The 20,231-nt window shown below is 36.2% G+C and overlaps 1 protein-coding gene across 3 annotated transcripts; it reads right to left on the reverse strand.

Annotated features, from left to right (window-relative positions):
• Positions 1–415: 415 nt before the first annotated feature.
• Positions 416–18,437, reverse strand: LOC129302993 (protein ALTERED SEED GERMINATION 2). Of its 3 annotated transcripts, none has more exons than XM_054941963.1 (20): positions 18,098–18,437; positions 17,287–17,355; positions 16,925–17,002; positions 15,927–16,061; positions 15,752–15,853; positions 15,111–15,239; positions 13,583–13,698; positions 13,380–13,497; positions 12,357–12,462; positions 11,705–11,841; positions 11,057–11,224; positions 10,828–10,938; positions 10,426–10,537; positions 3,291–3,643; positions 2,647–2,737; positions 2,190–2,285; positions 2,040–2,110; positions 1,827–1,954; positions 1,015–1,122; positions 416–725 (listed from the first exon to the last, which is right to left on the reverse strand). In XM_054941963.1, the coding sequence occupies exons 1-19, from the start codon at positions 18,167–18,169 to the stop codon at positions 1,035–1,037; spliced, it is 2,280 nt and encodes a 759-aa protein (XP_054797938.1). In that variant the 5' UTR covers positions 18,170–18,437; the 3' UTR covers positions 416–725; positions 1,015–1,034. The 3 variants fall into 3 exon arrangements, with proteins under 3 accessions (XP_054797938.1, XP_054797937.1, XP_054797939.1); XM_054941962.1 differs by having other exon boundaries at positions 1,012–1,122; positions 18,098–18,435; XM_054941964.1 differs by lacking the exon at positions 18,098–18,437 and adding an exon at positions 17,598–18,075 and having other exon boundaries at positions 1,012–1,122.
• Positions 18,438–20,231: the final 1,794 nt, after the last annotated feature.

Genomic DNA, 20,231 nt, shown 5'->3' on the forward strand with positions numbered 1-20,231 from the left:
TTAATTGAATTTATCAAGTTAATATAAATTATTGCCTCTTACAAGACAAAAGGAAGGAGAAAAACAAATAAAATGAAGTACTAAGCTACCAAAACTAACCTCCCAATCCTATGAAACAGAGCCACTTTTGTTCAACTCTAGATTAAACTTAGACTAGACCAAACTACAGGTTGATTCTATGTTAAGCCAAAATCTTATTCTATCTGTTATTTGTGCAACCTTACTATTTTAGAAATGAAATCACAGAGTGATTTACCTTGAAAAGTTAAAAAAAATGAAATCAGATGCTGACCGCAGACACACGTTACCTCCACATGATCAGGCATGGCAGGAAAGCACCCAGAACAAGCAAATATTGAAATTTAAATACGATAAGAAACAAGAGCGTGAGAAGTCTTAGGGACATGAACCATGATTATCTGCTCACATCCTCGTTTAATTACTTCCACAATCCAAAACCACTTTTTTGACTCGTTTTATATACAAATCTTTACAATACCGAGACCGCCTCATTCTATACAAAAACATAAACATCAGCAGCCTTTATAACTAATAAATTTATGCAACCAAAAATGAAAAAAGAATAATGCACTGGGAAATTAATCCGTGAACGGAATACAGCCACATTTCATCCTTAATCCTACAGCGTACTCTGTTGATCCCTCAAAATGCCTCGCATAGTTGGACTGGAGTTCATTGTGCAACTGACGCCTCTTACCTCCCACCTGTGTCCGATACCCATATGACAACAAATCAGTATCACTACATGTACATATAGCAAGATAATATTTCAATTTGGCCAGATGGAAAAATTAAAAGAAAAAAATGCATGCAAGAAGGTTTGGGCTAACACAGCATAACAGGAAGCTGGGGCACACGATCAGTTTCTCAAAAACACAGAATCATTAGCTTTATATAGATAGTATTTCAATTTGGTCATATGAAGAAAAAAAAAAAATCAGCCAAGTTGCTTTACTAACACGTGCAGGAAAAGAAAAATGCAGGACTCACCACCTGGTTAACCCAGAGAATTATTAGCTTTGGGCGCAATCAAATGGACGCAATCGCAATGAACCTTCAGGAAACTCCTGCATTCTAAATGGCTCTAAAAGCTCAAACGGTCTGCAACACAGACATATTTTCATTGGTGAATTATAACCTAAACAGATTGTACCCCATGGGGGTTATAGAAACATCAAGGGACAAAATAGCTTGCAAGTCTTATTTGTTCGGTGCCAATAGACTTTTGTTACTAAGCTGTCATTTTCTTAGTTAGTGAAGCTGAAGGACTCTAACCGTCATTGGTATCAACATTAGATACGGTGTCTGTCCACGGTAGATTTGTTAGAATGACAACAATACTTTGTCCGGTATTATGCACATGAATCTTCACCAAATTATCATATTATATGACGCAATAAATGATACCTGTGGCAATTTCTAACCGCCATAACAAATATTATTGTGTAAATTTTGTATTTTTAACACGTCAAATATCTTTTTAGGTGAACTAACGATTTAGACTCTTGTAATTTTTACATGGATAAGTGGGTTACACCCGGTTATAAAACATGACATTCCAAATTCATTGTAGAATCAATTAAAAATGACATTTTGTGGGGGAAAAATTGTTGATTTTATTTGTTTGCAACAATAGATAGCAGCAATATTTTAAGACTATAAATGATCATTTTGTTAGAGTTCTATATATTTATATATTTTGAATAAACATTAGTAAAGCAAATTGATATGCATGCTAATAGTACCTGTAAAACTACCTAGCCACTATTATCCCTATATCAAACATTAGATTCAGCGAGCCTTACAGGATGGAATCACGATTACGCCATAATTTTCTTTGATTGTGCTCCATAGCAACCAACACATCAGTAGTTTCTGGTCCAACTGACCCAACAGCTACAGGAGATGAAACAGGAGCATTTGGAGTCCATATCTATAATAATGGACTGCCATCAGGTTCAGATATCAATGAAGTCAACAAAAAAGATAACATTCATCATAGAAATCATCATTCTCACCTTAATGGTATTATCAATACCACTGGTTGCCACAACAAAATCATATGGATGACACTGCACACAATTTACAACTGTTGCAAGGACAGCCAAATTATCTCAGAAAAGGAGATGCTAATATCCAAAACCTTTCAGTGAGGAAAACAACATTACCAGCTTCATCACCGTTGAGCATTTTTACGAGTCTACCAGTCTGCTTTTCCCAAATAAACCATCTTCCATCATCACTTCCACTGGCCACATATTCACCTAAAAACAAACAAGGAAAAGATCATGTAAAAATTGAAACTCTGACAGATGGCATTCAACTCAATTTTATCACTTGAAAAGATGCTACAATTGCAGGAAATTAGATTAATCAAATGTCGTATTGCTACTATAATAAAATACATCAAGCAAGGTATAAGAAAATTCTTTTCAGTACAAGTATGCATTTCTTAAAGAACTTCAACAAGACAACATTACCATGTAAAATGTAACAGAGTAACAGAAATGGAAAAGGAGAAGATACAGTTTTCCTATCTTTACAGTATGTGTTTGGCATTAAATTATGATAGAACCTTCCCAAAGGCAACCCCACTTGAATAAAATAAATCACAAAGGAACATACCTCTTTGACCAAGAAAACTCGCCTGTTTTATGTCAGTTCCAACATTACAGTGGCCAACAAATCTTTGTTTCATATCAACAGCTGCTTCAGGCTGATTTATTAACAAAGAGAGTAAAAATGAGCTGGAATGGACTGTAATTTGCAGAGTTAAAAAAAAAAAAACACAAGCATGGTCATAGATGAATAACAGCACCTAAATGAAGCAATGAAATGGTCTTACAAATGAAACCTATCTCTAAATCCCAATTAAAAGGTCTTAGGTTCTAAAGGCTTTGCAACCTGAAGGTTGATCTGTTCTTCCCTTTCCATAGACCATTTCAATGTAAGAGTGTTGTGTACAATAAACCCAAGTTCAGATCCTCTCAACTTAGGGAGTGAATTGAGACTGCCAATTAGGAGAAAGAGGATTGAAAAAATAATAGAGTCGACAGGGTGGGTCAGATTCACATTCAAATTCTCATTTTCTCTCCTACCACACTCGGTGCAACACTGAATAGGATCTAGTTTCTCCAAAACAAAGAAAAAGGAATCAAAATAAATTTATCCTTAAAAAAATGATGAAAACATTAGACCCATGGGTCAAAAGAGAATGGCATTGCTGATAAAGGAATAATCAGTTTAAAACGGATGGCATGAACATAAACCTGATAAGATGCTCTATCATTCTGTGATGATGACGACGAGGGTGATTCACAAGAGCCATTTATAACAGCATTTTCCCTTGAGTCACCTCTTCGGTGGATTCTAAGATTTAAACTCCCATGAAGAATGTTGGATTCAACATCACGTCCCTCATCACCTGACATTGATGTTTCAAAGTCCAAGTCCAATTCCTCATCATAATCAGAATCATCTCTATCAGATCTTGGACCATCTTGCGAAGCATCACTATTGACTTCTGCCCGATAGAGTATGTCACTCAATGATAATATTCTTCCACCTCGACTGTCAAACCTTGATGCTTCATCATTTGTCTTGTTATTTTTTTCAGCTTCAGCTGGTAAAATCAGATCCCAAAAAAAAAAAAATCAAAATAATGAAGACAATGAAATTTTACATTTAGAAATAAAAGAAAAGGAATAACAGTTTTTTGGCATGCTAATTCTTGTTATTTTCTTCTAATGTTAATGTCCTTCAAGTAAAGGATCATGTTTCAGTGACCTACATGCAACGTTATACACAGCACAAGCTTTGTTGCTTCAAGGGATCATGGTGTATTGGGATAACTGATAGGACAATATTTTTTTTATTTTTTGGATATAGTTATCTAATATTAGATATTGACATGACCGTGAGATATGGTCAAACTAATAAGAGGAGATCCAGGGGGCAGTTGGGTGTAGAAAAGAAATACCCATTGGGTCGGGATTAATATCCTGGGGATCTAGAAAAGAAGGATTAAGCCATGATGTTTTTGGTAAGGGGGATTAGATTTAGTCTCAAAACTGAAGTTACCTTTTTGCTTGCTTTATTTTGCTGTGCTATTTTTTGGTTAGCACTCAAGGATGTTTTTGCTAGATAGAAGAGAGAAGAGTGCTGGTTTCTCGAACACCAGTGAGGGGCCTTGTTCTTCTCGCTATGTTCTCTCCTTTAACTTGTAATTTTCAGTTATAGGGAATAGAGTTTTGGCTAGAATCAGTGAGTTTCTCTTTTGTAACACTGATTCAGTTCATATGCATTAACATCAAAACCTTAGAATTTCCCACATTTATCTCTCTTTTGCATTAAAAGCTTTGTTCGAATATTTATTATAGAGCAGAGCTCTATCATTTGGTACCAGAGCCATGCAATCCTCGGACCCTCTAACAAGTGCAAGAGAAGATGGCCGAAAGAGTGCAATACTCTAATCCCGGAGTACAAGAGTTGAAAGAATCTGTTATCAAAAGAAATGACCATCATGAAGGAGATGATGCAAACGATGCAAGAAAAATTAGAGCAGATAGCAAAGAAATAGAAAAGTGCAGACCAACCTCTTGAACAAGAGCAACCTAGCCATGAAGAGACTACGGGAAGCACTGAAGATCATGAATAAGTAGGGAAGTACAGGAAGCTGGAGTTACTAATATTTGATAGAGAAGACCCTATTGGGTGGCTTTTCAAAGCGGAAAGGTACTTTCGAATCAATGCTGCAGCTGAAATGGAGAGACAACCATTGCGTGCCTCAAAGGTAAGGCTCTTAACTGGCATCAATGGGTGGAAACTCAATCACCTATCTGAGAATGGTCAGAGTTCAAGCAAGAACTTTTGCGCCCATTCCATCCCTCATAGCTTGGGGATGAGTATGAGATGATGTTTGCAGTTAAACAAGAGCATTCTATGCGCGAGTATGTAAAGGAATTTGAACACGTATTAGCTATGGTGGGGGACGCATCAAAATCGTGTGTAGTTAGGGCATTTCGAGTAGGACTGAAACCAGAGATAAGGGCTGAATTAAAGCTCACAGCCGCCAGTACCCTTAGAGAAATTATGGAGATGTCTATTAGGATAGATGAGAGGAATCAAGTAATAGAGAGAACCAAAGACTCACGGTTTCTGCGAGCCCAACGTTTTTAAAGTGGGCTTAAAAATGAATCAGCCCAAACTCCTTTCACACAGATCACTCGTGTACCTGAGCCCAGTAAAAGCACGCATACTCCTCCAACATACATGAGCTCGAGATTCCAAAAACGGGCAGAGACTAAAATGACAGAATCGAAAGTGGTGAGCAATGCAATGGGAATAGCATCGTCGCGTCCAGGGGGACAAACTCAGCAACTTTCTGATGCGGAATTGACTCTTTAACGAGAGCTTGGCTTGTGTTTCAAATGTGCAGATAAATTTGGACCTAATCACATCTGCAAAAATAAAAATCTGCAAGTGATGTCACTGGAGTTAGAATCTGAGAAGGGGACCGAAGGCCACGAACCAATGTGCACTAAAGATAGTGAAGAGATCGAAGAAGATGAAACTCGAATGGAGTTATCACTAAACTCCATAGTTGGGTTTGGAGGAAATCACACTAAGAAGGTACGTGGGAAACTAAAGAAGGTCGAGATTGTGATTTTGATTGATAGTAGGGCCACTCACAACTTCATAGCTGAAAAGTTAGTCAACAAAATCAAAATTCCAATGGAGGAAATTGCTATCTACTCAATCACTGTTGGGGATGGGTTCAGTATTAAAGGTAAGCAATGCTGTAATGACCTCAAGTTACCAGTACAATGCCTGGACATTATTCAAACCTTCTATCCCTTTCCACTCAATGGCGTGGATGCTGTACTAGGGGTCAAATGGTTAAAATCCTTGGAAGAAGTGAAGGTTATCTAGGGGCAACTGACCATGAAGATTCTGCTCTAACCAAGGCCTTGGTTTCCCTTAAGTCATCTATGCGATTTGTTCAGAAGAGAGGGAGGGGTACATGATTGGATATAATGGAATGAATATTGAAAAAACAACAGCTGAAACTATACATTTGGCGCTCAAAATTCAGAACCTCCTAGATCAATTCTCTACAGTTTGCTGACCCTTTGAAGGGTTACCACCAACTCGTTCTCATGATCAGGTAATAGCAACCAAATTGAGAGAGCAGCCTCCTAACATTCAACCATATCAATACCCTCATGCTCAAAAAAAAAATGAAATTGAGAAGATGGTGAAAGATATGTTGAGAGCAGGTATCATCTAGCCCAATCAAAGCCCCTATTCAAGTCTAGTTTTGTTGGTTAAAAAAAAAAAAAAGATGGGAGTCGGAGATTCTGTGTGGACTATAGAGCCTTGAACGAAATCATGGTGCCAGATGAATTCCCCATACCAGCTATAGATGAGTTGTTGGATGAGTTAAAAGGGGCCACCATGTTCACCAAGCTGGATTTGAAATCCAGATATCATCAGATCAGAATTATGGCTGGAGATGAACATAAAACAGCATTTAGAACCCACGAGAGACATTATGAATTCAAGGTAATATCCTTTGGTTTAACCAATGCTCCTTCCACATTCCAATCTTTAATGAAGGAGATATTTCCTGAGCATCTACGGAAATTTGTACTTGCATTTTTTGATGACATGCTTATTTACAGCCATGATTTAACATCTCACTTGAAACATTTGAAAGCTGTTTTGTCTATCCTGAAAGAGAACCAGCTACTGATCAACCTTAAGAAATGCACTTTTGCCCAACCAAAAATTGAATCTCTAGGGCATATCATTTCCAAGGAGGGAGTGCAAGCGGATCCCAACAAAATTGAGAGTATGGTGCAGTGGCCTAAACTCAAGAATGTGAAATCCTTAAGAGGGTTCCTAGGGTTGACAGGGTATTATAGACGATTTGTCAAGAATTATGGAGAACTTGCCAGTCCTCTCACTAATTTACTCAAGAAAGATGCTTTTAAATAGACCCCAGAAGCTGAAGAAGCCTTCCAAAATCTCAAGACAGCCATAACTTCTCTTCCAATACTGGCTGTGCCTGATTTTTCCATCCCGTTTGAGTTGGAAACAGATGCTTCCGGGTCTGGAATAAGAGCAGTGCTGATGCAGAATGGCTGTCCAATGCCATATTTCAGTCAAAAGCTCTCTAATCGGGCTCAACAATGTTCCGTTTATGAGAGGGAACTTATGACAATTGTTATGGCAGGCAAGAAGTGGCAGCATTACTTATAGGGGGAGAAATTTGTCATCCTAACAGATCAAAAAGCTTTGAAGTTTCTGCTGGAACAGAGAATTGTAGAAGAAAGTCAGCAGCATTGGATCACTAAACTAATGGGGTTCAAGTTTGAAATAGCCTACAAGCCAGGCAAGGAAAATTGTGCAGCAGATGCCCTTTCAAGAAAAGAAGAAAATCTGGAGATACACGGATTTTCTTTGTGGCAGCATGATGACCTTGAAGAATGGGAGAAAGAAGTACATGCTAACCACAAGTTAAATGATATACTGCAAAAAGTCATTACCAAGCAAGGGAATTTGGAGGGATTCAGCCTTGTGAAGGGCTGTCTACACTATAAAGGACGATTGGTGCCACCAAAGAAGTCTACCAAGATTCCCTTACTAATGAAGGAATTTCATGATTCACCAACCGGAGGCCATTCGGGTTATTTGCGCACTTACAAGAGGCTCTCTACTGTTGTATATTGGGAAGGCATGAAAAAAGATATCCAACAATATGTGTCACAGTGCGACGTGTGCCAAAAGAACAAATATCAAGCATTAACTCCGGCTGGGCTGTTGCAACCCTTGCCAATTCCTCGACAAATTTGGGAAGATATTAGCATGGACTTCATTCCAAAATCCAAAAGGTATGACGTCATACTTGTTGTTGATAGGTTGACAAAATATGCCCACTTCTTGGCTTTGACAGACCCATTTACAGCAAAAGAAGTTGCCGAAAGATTCAATAATGACATTGTTAAACTGCATGGGTTTCCAAAAACAATTGTATCAAATAGAGATAAGGTGTTCGTAAGTCAATTTTGAAAAGAATTATTTAAGCAAGCAGGCACTCAGCTTTGTCTTAGCTCCGCTTACCGCCCGGAATCTAATGGCCAAACCGAAGTTTTGAACCGAGGCTTAGAAATTTATTTGCGTTGTTTCACCAGCAAGAAACCAACTCAATGGGCTCAATTGTTACCTTGGGCTGAGTATTGGTACAACACATCTCATCATGGGGCTGCTGGAATGACACCTTTTAAGGCAGTGTACGAACGGGACTCTCCTAACTTCTTTAAGATGAATGAGGAACCATCAGACATTGAAACTGTCAATGAACAGATTCAGTCCCATAATGGCATTATTGCCATTTTAAGGGAAAACCTCACCGTGGCACTAGAAAGAATGAAGAAGCAAGCAGACAAACATAGGCGAGAGGTGCAGCTAGACATTGGAGATTTAGTTTATGTCAAAATCAGACCTTACAAACTGAAGTCTTTGGCTAAAAGACTTAATGAGAAACTCAGCCCGCGTTTCTATGGACCATTCAAGTTCATAAAGCAGATTGGAAAAGTAGCATACAAGGTGGAACTTCCTTCCACAGCTCGCATTCATCCAATCTTTCACATCTCTCAACCTAAAAAATCAGTTTATTCAGCTATCATCACTCCTACTATACCACCAGCACTTTCTGCAGAATTAGAGTTACAAGTACAACGTCAAGGCATATGCAAGGTTCGGAAACTTATGACAGGCTAGCTGGAGGTTTTAGTGAAATGGAAAGATTTACCCGAGTTTGAGAATTCATGGGAGACAGCTGACACCATTTCCCTCCAATTTTCAGATTTTCCCCTTGAGGACAAGGTGAGACTCTTAGAGGCAAGTAATGATGTGACCGTGAGATATGGTCAGACTTATAAGAGGAGATCAAGGGGACAGTTGGGTGTAGAAAAAAAATGCCCATTGGGTCAGGATTAATATCCTGGGGATCCAGAAAAGAAGGATTAAGCCATGATGTTTTGGTAAGGTGGCTAAGATTCAGTCTCGATACTGAAGTCACCTTTTTGCTTGCTTTATTTTGCTGTGTTATTTTTTGGTTAGCACTCAAGGATGTTTTTGAGTTAGAAGAGAGGAGAGTGCTGGTCTCTCGAACACCAGTGAGGGGCCTTGTTCTTGTTGCTGTGTTCTCTCATTTGGCTTGTAATTTTCAGTTATAGGGAATAGGGTTTTGGCTAGAATCAATGAGTTCCTCTTTTGTAACACTGATTTGGTTCATATGCATTAATATTAAAACCTCAAAATTTCCCTCATTTATCTCTCTTTTGCATTAAAAGCTTTGTTTGAATATTTATTATAGCGCAGAGCTCTATCAAATACTATTCATATTCAAGTTGTCGGATCCAATTAAGAATAGCCCTTCCAATATGATTTTTTACCACTTACAAGAATCAAACCCTTGGTCTCGTTTAAAAGGTTCATTTGACTTAACCACTGTTGGTTGGACTAGACAATATTGATTCACAACACCTATCATACTTTTACATCTTTCACATATACAACTTAAAATAATAGTAATGTATAATAAAACAACAACAATAATACTTAGATACATAACTCAATAACTTGAAGAGTTACCCAGAATTCAAATGTGTCAAAACAATTTGAAGTTTAGGAGTCAGAGGCCCTATGTAGTATAAATAGATCTAAATGTTATCCTCTTAAAGTCAAGGGGTTGATCTTCAGCGCACAAATAAAATCATACTCTAATCCCTCAAAACACCTCGTTTTCAGATAGCTTTTTCATTCTCTTCATCAATAAGACAATAAGGAGAATGCTACTGCCCACTCCATAAATCGTTGAGATCCAACTGAATAGCTAACAAAAATCAATGGAAAGGACACTTCAGGACCTCAACTCCACTAGATTAGCAACATCATCCTGAATCAAATCACTACGTCTAATACCTGGACCTAATGCTCTGTGGCTGCTGAAAGTGTCTCAATACGCTCAGGGAGTGTCCCCCTTACAAATGCAGGCAGCTGATTTACATTCTGCATGATTGCATGTGGCACATAATGGTAATGGATAGCTCTATAAATCATGTGGCACCAAACATGAGCAACTTCATTGAAAATTACAATAGGGGATATATTGACTAACCCCCTTGCCTTGCACAATGACACTACAGCTTGAAGCGAAACACTTTTGCTCTTTGTGCTAAGGGTCAATCAAACTTCACTGCCAACTAATTTAAGTGTAGAATTGAGATATCAACAACTTAGCATGCATGATAAAAGAACATTGTAGCTGCAGACTGACATTTGGGGCGAAAAGTTCTTTATGATTACTGTACACATGCAAGGCAATCTGAGCCAAACCTGAAGTTATATCCTTCTTTACATTCTCCACTCTTTCTGCAACTTCTGGTGCTGATGGGGCCAACAAGTGAGCAGCAACAGCAAAATCCAAAGCTTCTTTATGTCTACCCAACTGGAATTAAATAACATCAGGAGCTAATTATAATGTGTTCAAGAACTAAAAGAAGACTTGCCTTTACTGAAACACATCTCTGAAAATAACAGACATTTTCTAATCTGCGTTAAAATTTCAATGTGCTGGTTCTATTATTTGGCTTCTCCGTAAAAGAACCAGATAATGTAAACACACAATCATTTTCTGTTAATGAGAAGCTTAACATGCAGAGACAATCTGGACATATCGTGACAAGTTAGAGATTCATACAAGGGGTCAAAAACTGCAGTTGCATATAACCACATTACCTGCGACAATGCTTCTGAAGCACTATAAAGAGCTCTATAGGATGAATTATTGATTTTTCTTGCATCATAGCAGTCCCTTAACGCCATATGAGCATCATTTTTCCATTTCCGCTGGATGGTGAAGGAAATCATGTAAAATTACACATTAAGAAGGAAAAATGAAATTCAATATACGCAAGATATTTAGGGGGAAACAAAAGGACATGATATAGCTTATCAATAAAAGAACCTTCAGCAACGATGCAGCACGGATACACAGGCATTCATGTTTGAGCGCAGGCCCAACAATATCACCATAGCCATCCAAAACTTCATTACATGCTTCAATTCCATGATAAGATTTCCCTTCCTCCAAGGATCTCTTGGCAAATTGAATTAGTTTCCTGCACTTGTCAATCTGAAGACTCCAATTACCCAATGCTGGAGACCAAGGTAGCATGAGATGCTAAGTCCCCACATTAATTAATATAAGATACTTCATAAGGTATTTAAGTATATTGGTTCTAGCCCTTCAACAACTAGCTTTTACAGGAGGGACACATCCTTCCCAATTGCCCATCAATTGGCAATAGACTTGATGGTTGGCAATTTCAAAAGGGTACTCACAGAGGGTTCTAACCAAAAAGGAAGCATCTTAGATTGTAGCCGTCAGAATGTCAACTCTTTATACGGGCCAATTGAAGGAAACCAATAACTAGCATAACTGAGCTGGTTCTCCCAATAGCTAAAAATTCCCCATCCCACTTGGATGCCCATCACTCAACCAAGTATGATGCAAAGAAATTACAGCAAAATATTCTTATTTAGATACTAATTCTCCACCAAATTCATTCTAAACATTTCCCTTAAATTAATCAAACAAGCATGTGCTGGATACCTGTGCTGCAACATTCTTTTTAATAGGAAAACCATTTGGGAAGACAGTATGCTGCAATTTCACTCCATCAATTGTTGGGGAATAATTCATCAGCTTCAAATTGTCTCCTGAAGTATATTGCATAGCATTCTCTCCAGCTGCATGTTACAGTTATGCAAGTTATCAACAACTTGTATAGTCTAAAAAAGGAAGGAAGGAAAGAAAGCTAGTGGAGTGGAATTTGTTGATGTAAGAATCACGCCAGGTAGTTCATCAAAGTGAGCCAAACTGCAGGGGGGAAAGTAAATGCATAGAAGACGTGGTTTCAAGAAGGGGATTCCAATTTATCATTTTCTCATGGAAGAATCACGCTGATACAAATGGCCACTTAAGCTTGCAAAAACACATGTGGAGACATACAGAGAAAAATAGAACCAAATCACAAAACGTAACAACCTAAGATGATACCATTCAAGAATAGTTTGTTCCCCAAAATATGGCGACCCTTCACTCTGTTTAATAGGCATTCAAATTCAATTCAAAGTATTATTAATTTGACCAAACAAATGTCAACAAAAAAAGGTTCAAAATTTAGAAGTACTTTTTCAGATAAAAAAAACTATACAGATTGTAACATTTAATAACAAGGAGGGTTTAAGGAAAACCGCTATACCATGATTTACATTCATTAGGTAAGCATGCTCTCCACTATAGCTGAGGAGAACCTCATCTCCATTGGGACTGAATGTAACATGAGTTAAGTGCAAGCTTGAATGTCCCTAGAAGAAAGGGGACACAGTTTGAGCTATAACATTACTTTTAGGTCAACAAGTAAAGGAAGATATTAGTTGAAGAGATACGGTAAATCAAGTGCCATATATAACATATTTGTTAAGGCAGTGAAAAGATGTAGATATCACTAAAATACCTGAAAAGCTACTGACAATGGTTATATGTAACATGAGATCCACTACTAACAACAATTTTGGCAAGTACCAAACTGTGATCATCAATAAAATTTGACCACATTCATATTGTTAAGAAGATAAAGAAATCTCCAATTTATTGCTTTGTCCTGCATAAGTGATGAAACATGCACGAAAAAGAAAATCCTCTCTCCCCCAATCATGACCCGAGAGAAAAGGCACATCACAAGGGGCAAAAAGAGGCAATGGAATTGACTATATATTAAAAACATATGTTTGACAGGACTGGGATTAAAAAAAATCTAAATCAGATTTCAGCATTTCAATATGTTTATCTAGGCAAATACAAGAGTACCTTCTCTCCTAATAAACATATGCTGGAACAAGAATTTTAAAAAATAAAAAGCTTCAAGATTTTATAAAAGCAAATACTTTCAAGGTACAGGAAATATTTTCTAATAAACATATGCTGGAACAAGAATTTTAAAAAATAAAAAGCTTCATGATTTTATAAAAGCAAATACTTTCAAGGTACAGGAAATATTTTCTAATAAACATATGCTGGAACAAGAATTTTAAAAAATAAAAAGCTTCAAGATTTTATAAAAGCAAATACTTTCAAAGTACAGGAAATATTTTCTAAACAGTTTGAAGTATGCGTTTGTGTGTGTGTGTGTTTATGTACGTATATTTTCAGAACAAATACGAACAATATGAAGAGTATCAATACTGGAAATGCAGAAAAGAAATCAGGGAACCAAAGAACTAACACTGTCAGAAAGATGCATTGGGCAGAAATAATTGACACAAGGAGGTGGTGACATTCTCTTCCGACAGGAGCTGAGAGGCGGTAGCATCCTTCTATCATATAAACGTGCAAAAGCATCACTGCACGCAACAAAGAAATGGATACCAGTTTGAAATATAAAAATGGGGCTAAACCACCAAAAACAAAAATCACCAGAAACATCACCTCCCACCAACAAGGAGCAAATGCGGCCTAGTAGAGCTAATATCGCAAGATTTTAGAGCAAGGACTTGTTTAGGAGGATCAGCTAATGACCTTTTAGCTCCACAACGCAAGTCAAGCTGACATCAAGAATTAAAAAAACATAGGTCAAACAATTTCTAAGGAATTCAGCTTTAGCAAACCATGACTAATAATTTACAATTTTTCTTAATTTTAGTGAAAAATGAAAAGCCAAAGAACTACATTCTACTATTGTTGACAGACTTTTTAATGATTTGAAACCCTAACTATCATCTGTCTAATAGCAATTTAATATGACTAATAATTTACAATTTTTCTTAATTTTAGTGAAAAATGAAAAGCCAAAGAACTACATTCTACTATTGTTGACAGGCTTTTTAATGATTTGAAACCCTAACTATCATCTGTCTAATAGCAATTTAATCTCAAAAAGATTTGAGAGAAGGCAAGATGTGAATATCATAAAACTGAATGCAGAAACCTGTGATCTCCAGTATTGTGCTGTTCATAAAGTTCTCATTATTGATATCCCAAACTAATTATTGGTCATTGTTCCCAAGTGTACATGAAGTGTAAGTACACACATACAAAAACAACTCGCCAAGAGCCACTTCGACTTCAAAGCTTAAGCTACCATATGAAAGTCCATAAATAGTCATCATAACCTCGACCATGTGTATCACAACAGGCCTCCAAAGGCTTCAAAAGCCAAAAAAAAGCACCTTATCATACGTTGTGTTGAAACTTAATTTTTAACTAAGAGATGGGGCAAGCAAGGCTCATCAAACTTTGAACCACTTAGTCATGGAGGCTGCATTGCCAAGTGAAGAACTACTTCAAGTTAAAAAAAAAAACCTTAAGCAATTAAATAAAGGCACATAAATAGTTCTATTACAATGTTTTGCATAACCAATAACCCACGATAATTTCGACAACCAGCAGATGAATCGATTGAAGAAACATTAAGATTATGAGTTTGTATAATTTTCCCATGCAAGAGCAACTTAACACATCATTAGTTAACAAAATGTACAATTTGTAATTGGCAAAATAAACAGTTTTCAGCATATGATCATGCCTAAGAAAAGTTCTACTTCCGATAGATTCCACCAACTTCAGCAACAACATTATTCTGAGGTAAACAGAATAAAATTGGCATACCACAAAAAATAATCACATGAGGCAACTTACAGACTAGCTACTCAAACCCTTCTCTAAGAATACTTTAATTGCCATTTGAGCTCCATTAGTGAGATCAGCACATCTTGATAGCAGATAAACCAATTTACAAGAGAAACAACTGAAGTTTTCAGTGACAATTTCAGATATTACAAATGAAGCAGAAGCTCCTTTTCTTAACAGTGACTCTCCTACTCTAGCACAGACTGACAGACATATTCCAAGATAATATCAGATATTTCAACCCAACAATCGACCTGTTCATAAGCTACTGGAAATCGAATTACAATAAAAAAGGACAGATTGCTTGAAACTGAATTTAACAACTTACTAGAACATTACGGCACTCTTGGTGAGAAGATCCTGCCGGGGGACAAGATGTGCCTTCCCGAAAGTCATGCTGTCTCAGAGTCCCATCCTCACTGGCACTCCACACCACATTTGGGTTTCCATTTTCAACCTACAATAAAAGAAGCATAGAAGACATAAGAACTCAAAGGAATCAGATCAGTGCTGATATTCCAATCAATGTTATACTCCCTCCATTCCTTATAGGACAAATTTTCGAAGGATGTAATGTTCCTATTTATAAAACAATTTACAAACTCTCAGAAGTAATAAAATTTTTCCTGAAATGCCCTTAATTAATGAATAAAAAGACTTGACCCACCTTGGAGTAAAGTTAAGAGAATGATAAGGAATTAATTGAGGGTGGAAGTGGAAAGATATAAAAGATTTTAAAATATAAAGTTAAAACTGTTTTACCAGTATGCATAATTTAGACAACTTCGTCTCATAAAAGGGAAAGGAGGGAGTATGTAATTTCATTTACCCCATTTATGGATCATATTAAAACTACACTATTTAAGGATAATTTTAGGCCACAGGACATATATTAAATTTCCTCTAACCCCATTTATGTATCATATTGAAACTATGCTATTTCAGGATTTTCTAAGCCACAGGTCTTACAGCCAATTTCTTGACTCTTCTAGTGTGACATTGGTAAAATGCTGATGGTGTAATGGCATTATCTCCTCTCTCGCTTAAACGAGTTAAATTAAATAACCGAACCTGCCAAAAAAAAAAATGAATGTAAGAATTTAACTGGCACAAACCACACAGATATAATGTATCATAACATTACTTCGGCATCTCCAGCTCCAGACACCACAAGCTCATCAGAAGTTTCAGGTACAAACTTAGTACAGAATATATTTGCAGAATGCCCAGTTTCAATTGAATGCAAAAGTTTTTGACCTGCATAGCTCCAAATATTGATCTGCAAGATTTCACACAGAAGTTCAGCGCCTACTGCAACAAAGACAACGCTTAACTTATTGGAGAAAATCAAACGGCAGCATCATTTGCTTTACTAGCCTATTTTCTGTCTTTATAGAATGAGTCCATCAAACAAATTATAAATTATTTCAAATTATAATACACATTAGACAACTGTGCCCTCTCCCACAACTATTAATTTATCTTTATTACACAAAGCTGAATCATTTATTAACTTCATTTTTCCTTGATCAGACTCTTCACTTAGTTGGCCAAAAAAAGAAAAAGAAGAAAACGAAAGAAACTGCTCTGAAAAATGAAACACAATTATACGGTGTGAGCACAAGAAACATGCATTGGATGTAGGTAGGCGATATAAGAATCCCTTATAGCGAGCAAAAGGGAATTCAAAGGTAAAGTCCATCTATCATAAAGAAACACCGAAAAGAAATCGCATGATATATCAAAATGATATATATATATATATATATATAAAATAAAGTTGTAGCCAAGTGATCCCCTTCCCTTGTTTCAAGTTCTTTGGCCGTATATTTTCTCCTTTTTTCTCTTATCACGGGGAAGGAGGATGAGGGTATTCAGATGAGGGCACGCAGGACAACTGATTGCATATTGTTGAATTCATACAGATACAAGTCACGCCTCATCCCCACGTAAAGGGAATAAATCTATTTACTACATGTTCTTTTAAAATACAATTTGTCTACTCCAGAGAAGATTGCATGAGTTCGGGATTTATGGCACAATCAGTATCTAGTATCATCAATTTTTTGTCTGTTTTATATTTAAACTAAGTCATGCACATGTGACTAAGTACAGATGACAAAAGAAAATATTTTACGATACCCGTGTGTCATCTGATCCAGATATCAATAGTGAACCAGTGGAATTCCAAGCCACTGCATTAACACAACCACGATGGCCCTGTTTGAATGATAAGAAAATGAATATCCAGTACAATGGAAGAGAGTTAATGACACAAGAAGCGTTTCATATTTCCATATAGACTTTCTGAAGATAAAGTGCTGCTTCATCAGTTCATCTCCCTCTATACAGAACCAGTTCAATGATATACGTCTCACTTTCAAGTATCAAGTACCATATTTATCACTTGTATTATACATGGATGATAAATAATATATTGGTAGAATCTTCCCAAGAATTTTTTTCGTTCCATTATATACTAGTTAAACAAGCATCAAACCAACCTCTAATTGTCTTTCTAGAGAAAGCCTCCGAATCAATGAGGAGTGCATCTGCAACCTGTGATTAACATCCTAAACAGACAACAGAAACAATTTCTTAGCGACGGTCAAGATCACACATGGGTTAACACATTATCACACGTTCTGATTGGTAAAAGCAATAACAAATAGCAAGAACTAATTTACCTGAACAAACCATTCTAAAGTTCTTTTACCATTTGACACGTAAAATAGTCGGATCTCACACCTCAAGTTTAGAAAGAAAACATATAAACTTCTATGCCGTTCCCAAGTCTAAAATTACATTTCCTTACAAGTTCAATGGTTCATTCAAATCCCAGAAATGTGGTCATTCACGTCCTTCACAGACAGCCTTCTAATTAAGGCATTTCCTTCGCTTTTGTAAGCCTGGCAAACCCTGACCCCGAATCACGACCACGTGCATTTCACTTCACTGCCTCTAACCTTTCTTCTTTGACAAAATGGCCACTGAATTCCCCACCAGCATTTTGGCAAATTATTAAAAGCGAAACTTCTACTTTCTGTTTTCCAGGAAAATTAAGAAAAACAAGACAATCGTGGGGATACTTGACGCTGTTTAGTTTAGGCCAGGCACTCTCTCCAGCTATGATTTCGTCTCTTTCCCTCTAACCCCCAAGGAAAGAAAACACATGCAAGTTTCAGATAAGTTTTGGCCAAATTAATCCACACAAATAAATTTTTCATCCTCTGGATTGTAAATTAAGATTTCCGTGCTATTTCTAGCTCAAAATTACTTTCGAAACTTAAAAATAAATTGAAGGGGAAAATATACTAGACGATTATCGAGGCTTCGAGTCTCGAGCAAACTGAATATATTGCCGTCGTGAAAAGGAATCGAGTCCATTGCCAAAGCTCTAGAAATCACAGAAAATGAAGCCAACTCGATCGAGTCGAATATCGGAGTGATCAATTGCAGCAAACGCGGTTATAATCCTCCCATCAGCGCATTGCCCCTTCGTTGCGTTTTTTTGATCAATAGTAAATAGTAATAGTAATTTTCACAATTTTTTCCACCTTCTATATATATATATATATATATATATTTGTTATTTGCCTCGTGAATGTGCCGGAGTGGAGGGGTGTAGAAACTTGCAGAAATTTTCTTTTTGGACCAGGAAACTTGAAGAAATTTTCAGGTCAGGAAAAAAAATTGAAAATTATAATTGGCTTTGCGTCATAGTTAACGAGCCATGTTAATATAGGACAGGGAGTACATCAGTGGCGCTGTTGCGTGACATCTAAGCGGCGTCTATTTCCCTGCTATTTTGATTGACTCGATGTACTGGTATTTAATTTTTTGAATAAATAATTTTATTTTATAATATATCAATTAAAGAAATAAGTTAAGATTTAATTTTATCTCTTTTTTTTTTTTCCAGCGCTGAGCAATTTATATTTTCAAGGAAGATAATTTTTTTCTTCAACTATTTTTTTAAAAGTAAAGATGTCCTGTTAAAATCTTTGGTACCTCTGGTGATGTGGCATGGCCCCACCCACTTTCCTCCTTTTTACCTTAAACCCCGCCCCCAAAACGACGACAAGTTGCCCAGACACTCCCTACTTCTTCCTCCTTCGTCCCTTTCTTCAAGGAAGAGAAGCCTGGCGTTCCCAAATCCAAACTCACCAGCACCAGCAAACAAGACAACAATGGGATTCTTGGGAATAAAGATTTTGAATTCAATTTCAGTATACAAATGGGAAGAACTCAAAGGGATAAGGGGAATCAAAAGTCATAAGAGTGTTTGGATCTAAAATAAGATTGTGGAAGAGATCTAAAGGGACGATGGGGTCACTGTTGGGAAGATGAGATTTTCACAAGGAGAGGGTTCTCTCCTTTTCTTTACTTCTATTTTTCTTCACTTCTCTCAACTTAACTATTCATTAATTTCATGATTTAAAAAAATTATTTAATAAAATAAAAAATGATTAAGATGGAAAAAGAGAGAACCTCCTCTCATTTTCACAATGAATAATTTAACTATTTGAGAGGTGAGAATATGAGCCAATCCACCTCATGTCGAGTTGCTCATATGTATTAAAAAAATATGAATTGAGTTGGATTCAATCTATTTTTATATGAATTAAAAAAAATTTCAACCTAACCCAACTTTTAAAGGTTGGTGGTTTAAATGTGTCAACCCACTAACTCATTTATTTATTTTTAAATTTTTTATGAATTTTTTAAAAATACATTTAAATAATAAGGTTTAATTTAACATTTATTCATAATTTATTATAAATATATCAAAATATTAATTTATAATATTTATACAAAATATATAAATTGATACAGCTAATTAAGTCATGCCTAATATGATTTATATCTACAAAATTTTCTCTTTTTTATTTTTTTTATTTTGTTTAAAAAATAATATTGGTTAAACGGGTCAATCTTAACTCATTAGGATTAATACATATGATTCATAGGTTATATGGTTTGAACTAAAAAAAATTTATTTTTATTTAGGTCAATTTTTTTCAAGCTGACTTGACCTTTGTGACTGATTATTTAGGCCAACTCATATAACTCAACTCATATTTCAAACTCTACGTTTGAACCTCAAAAGGGGGTCTGACTTTACATATTGAAAGCCAAGTCACAATTTGCCTAACCCCACACATGCCCCATCACTAAAGAAAACATAAAACTTCATGGTTAATTAACATAAAGGCATTTTTTCTTCTCGAAGAAATCATTTAGAAAGAAATTTTCTCTACTTAAAAGTATAAAGTGTCCAGCTGTAATGACCCAAAATTAAATATTCTTAAAATAAATAATAATTAATTAATTAACCTAGTGAGTAAAAAAATACATTAAAACAAAATATAGAATAAAAGATAATAAAATTGCTTACTTCATATCTATATTTAAAATTATAGGGTAAAACAAACAGAAAAGAAAGAGA

This window comes from Prosopis cineraria, unplaced genomic scaffold, assembly GCF_029017545.1.
Source record: "Prosopis cineraria cultivar Desert tree isolate PC_DT_omini unplaced genomic scaffold, ASM2901754v1 PC2, whole genome shotgun sequence".
Lineage (NCBI taxonomy): Eukaryota > Viridiplantae > Streptophyta > Magnoliopsida > Fabales > Fabaceae > Prosopis > Prosopis cineraria.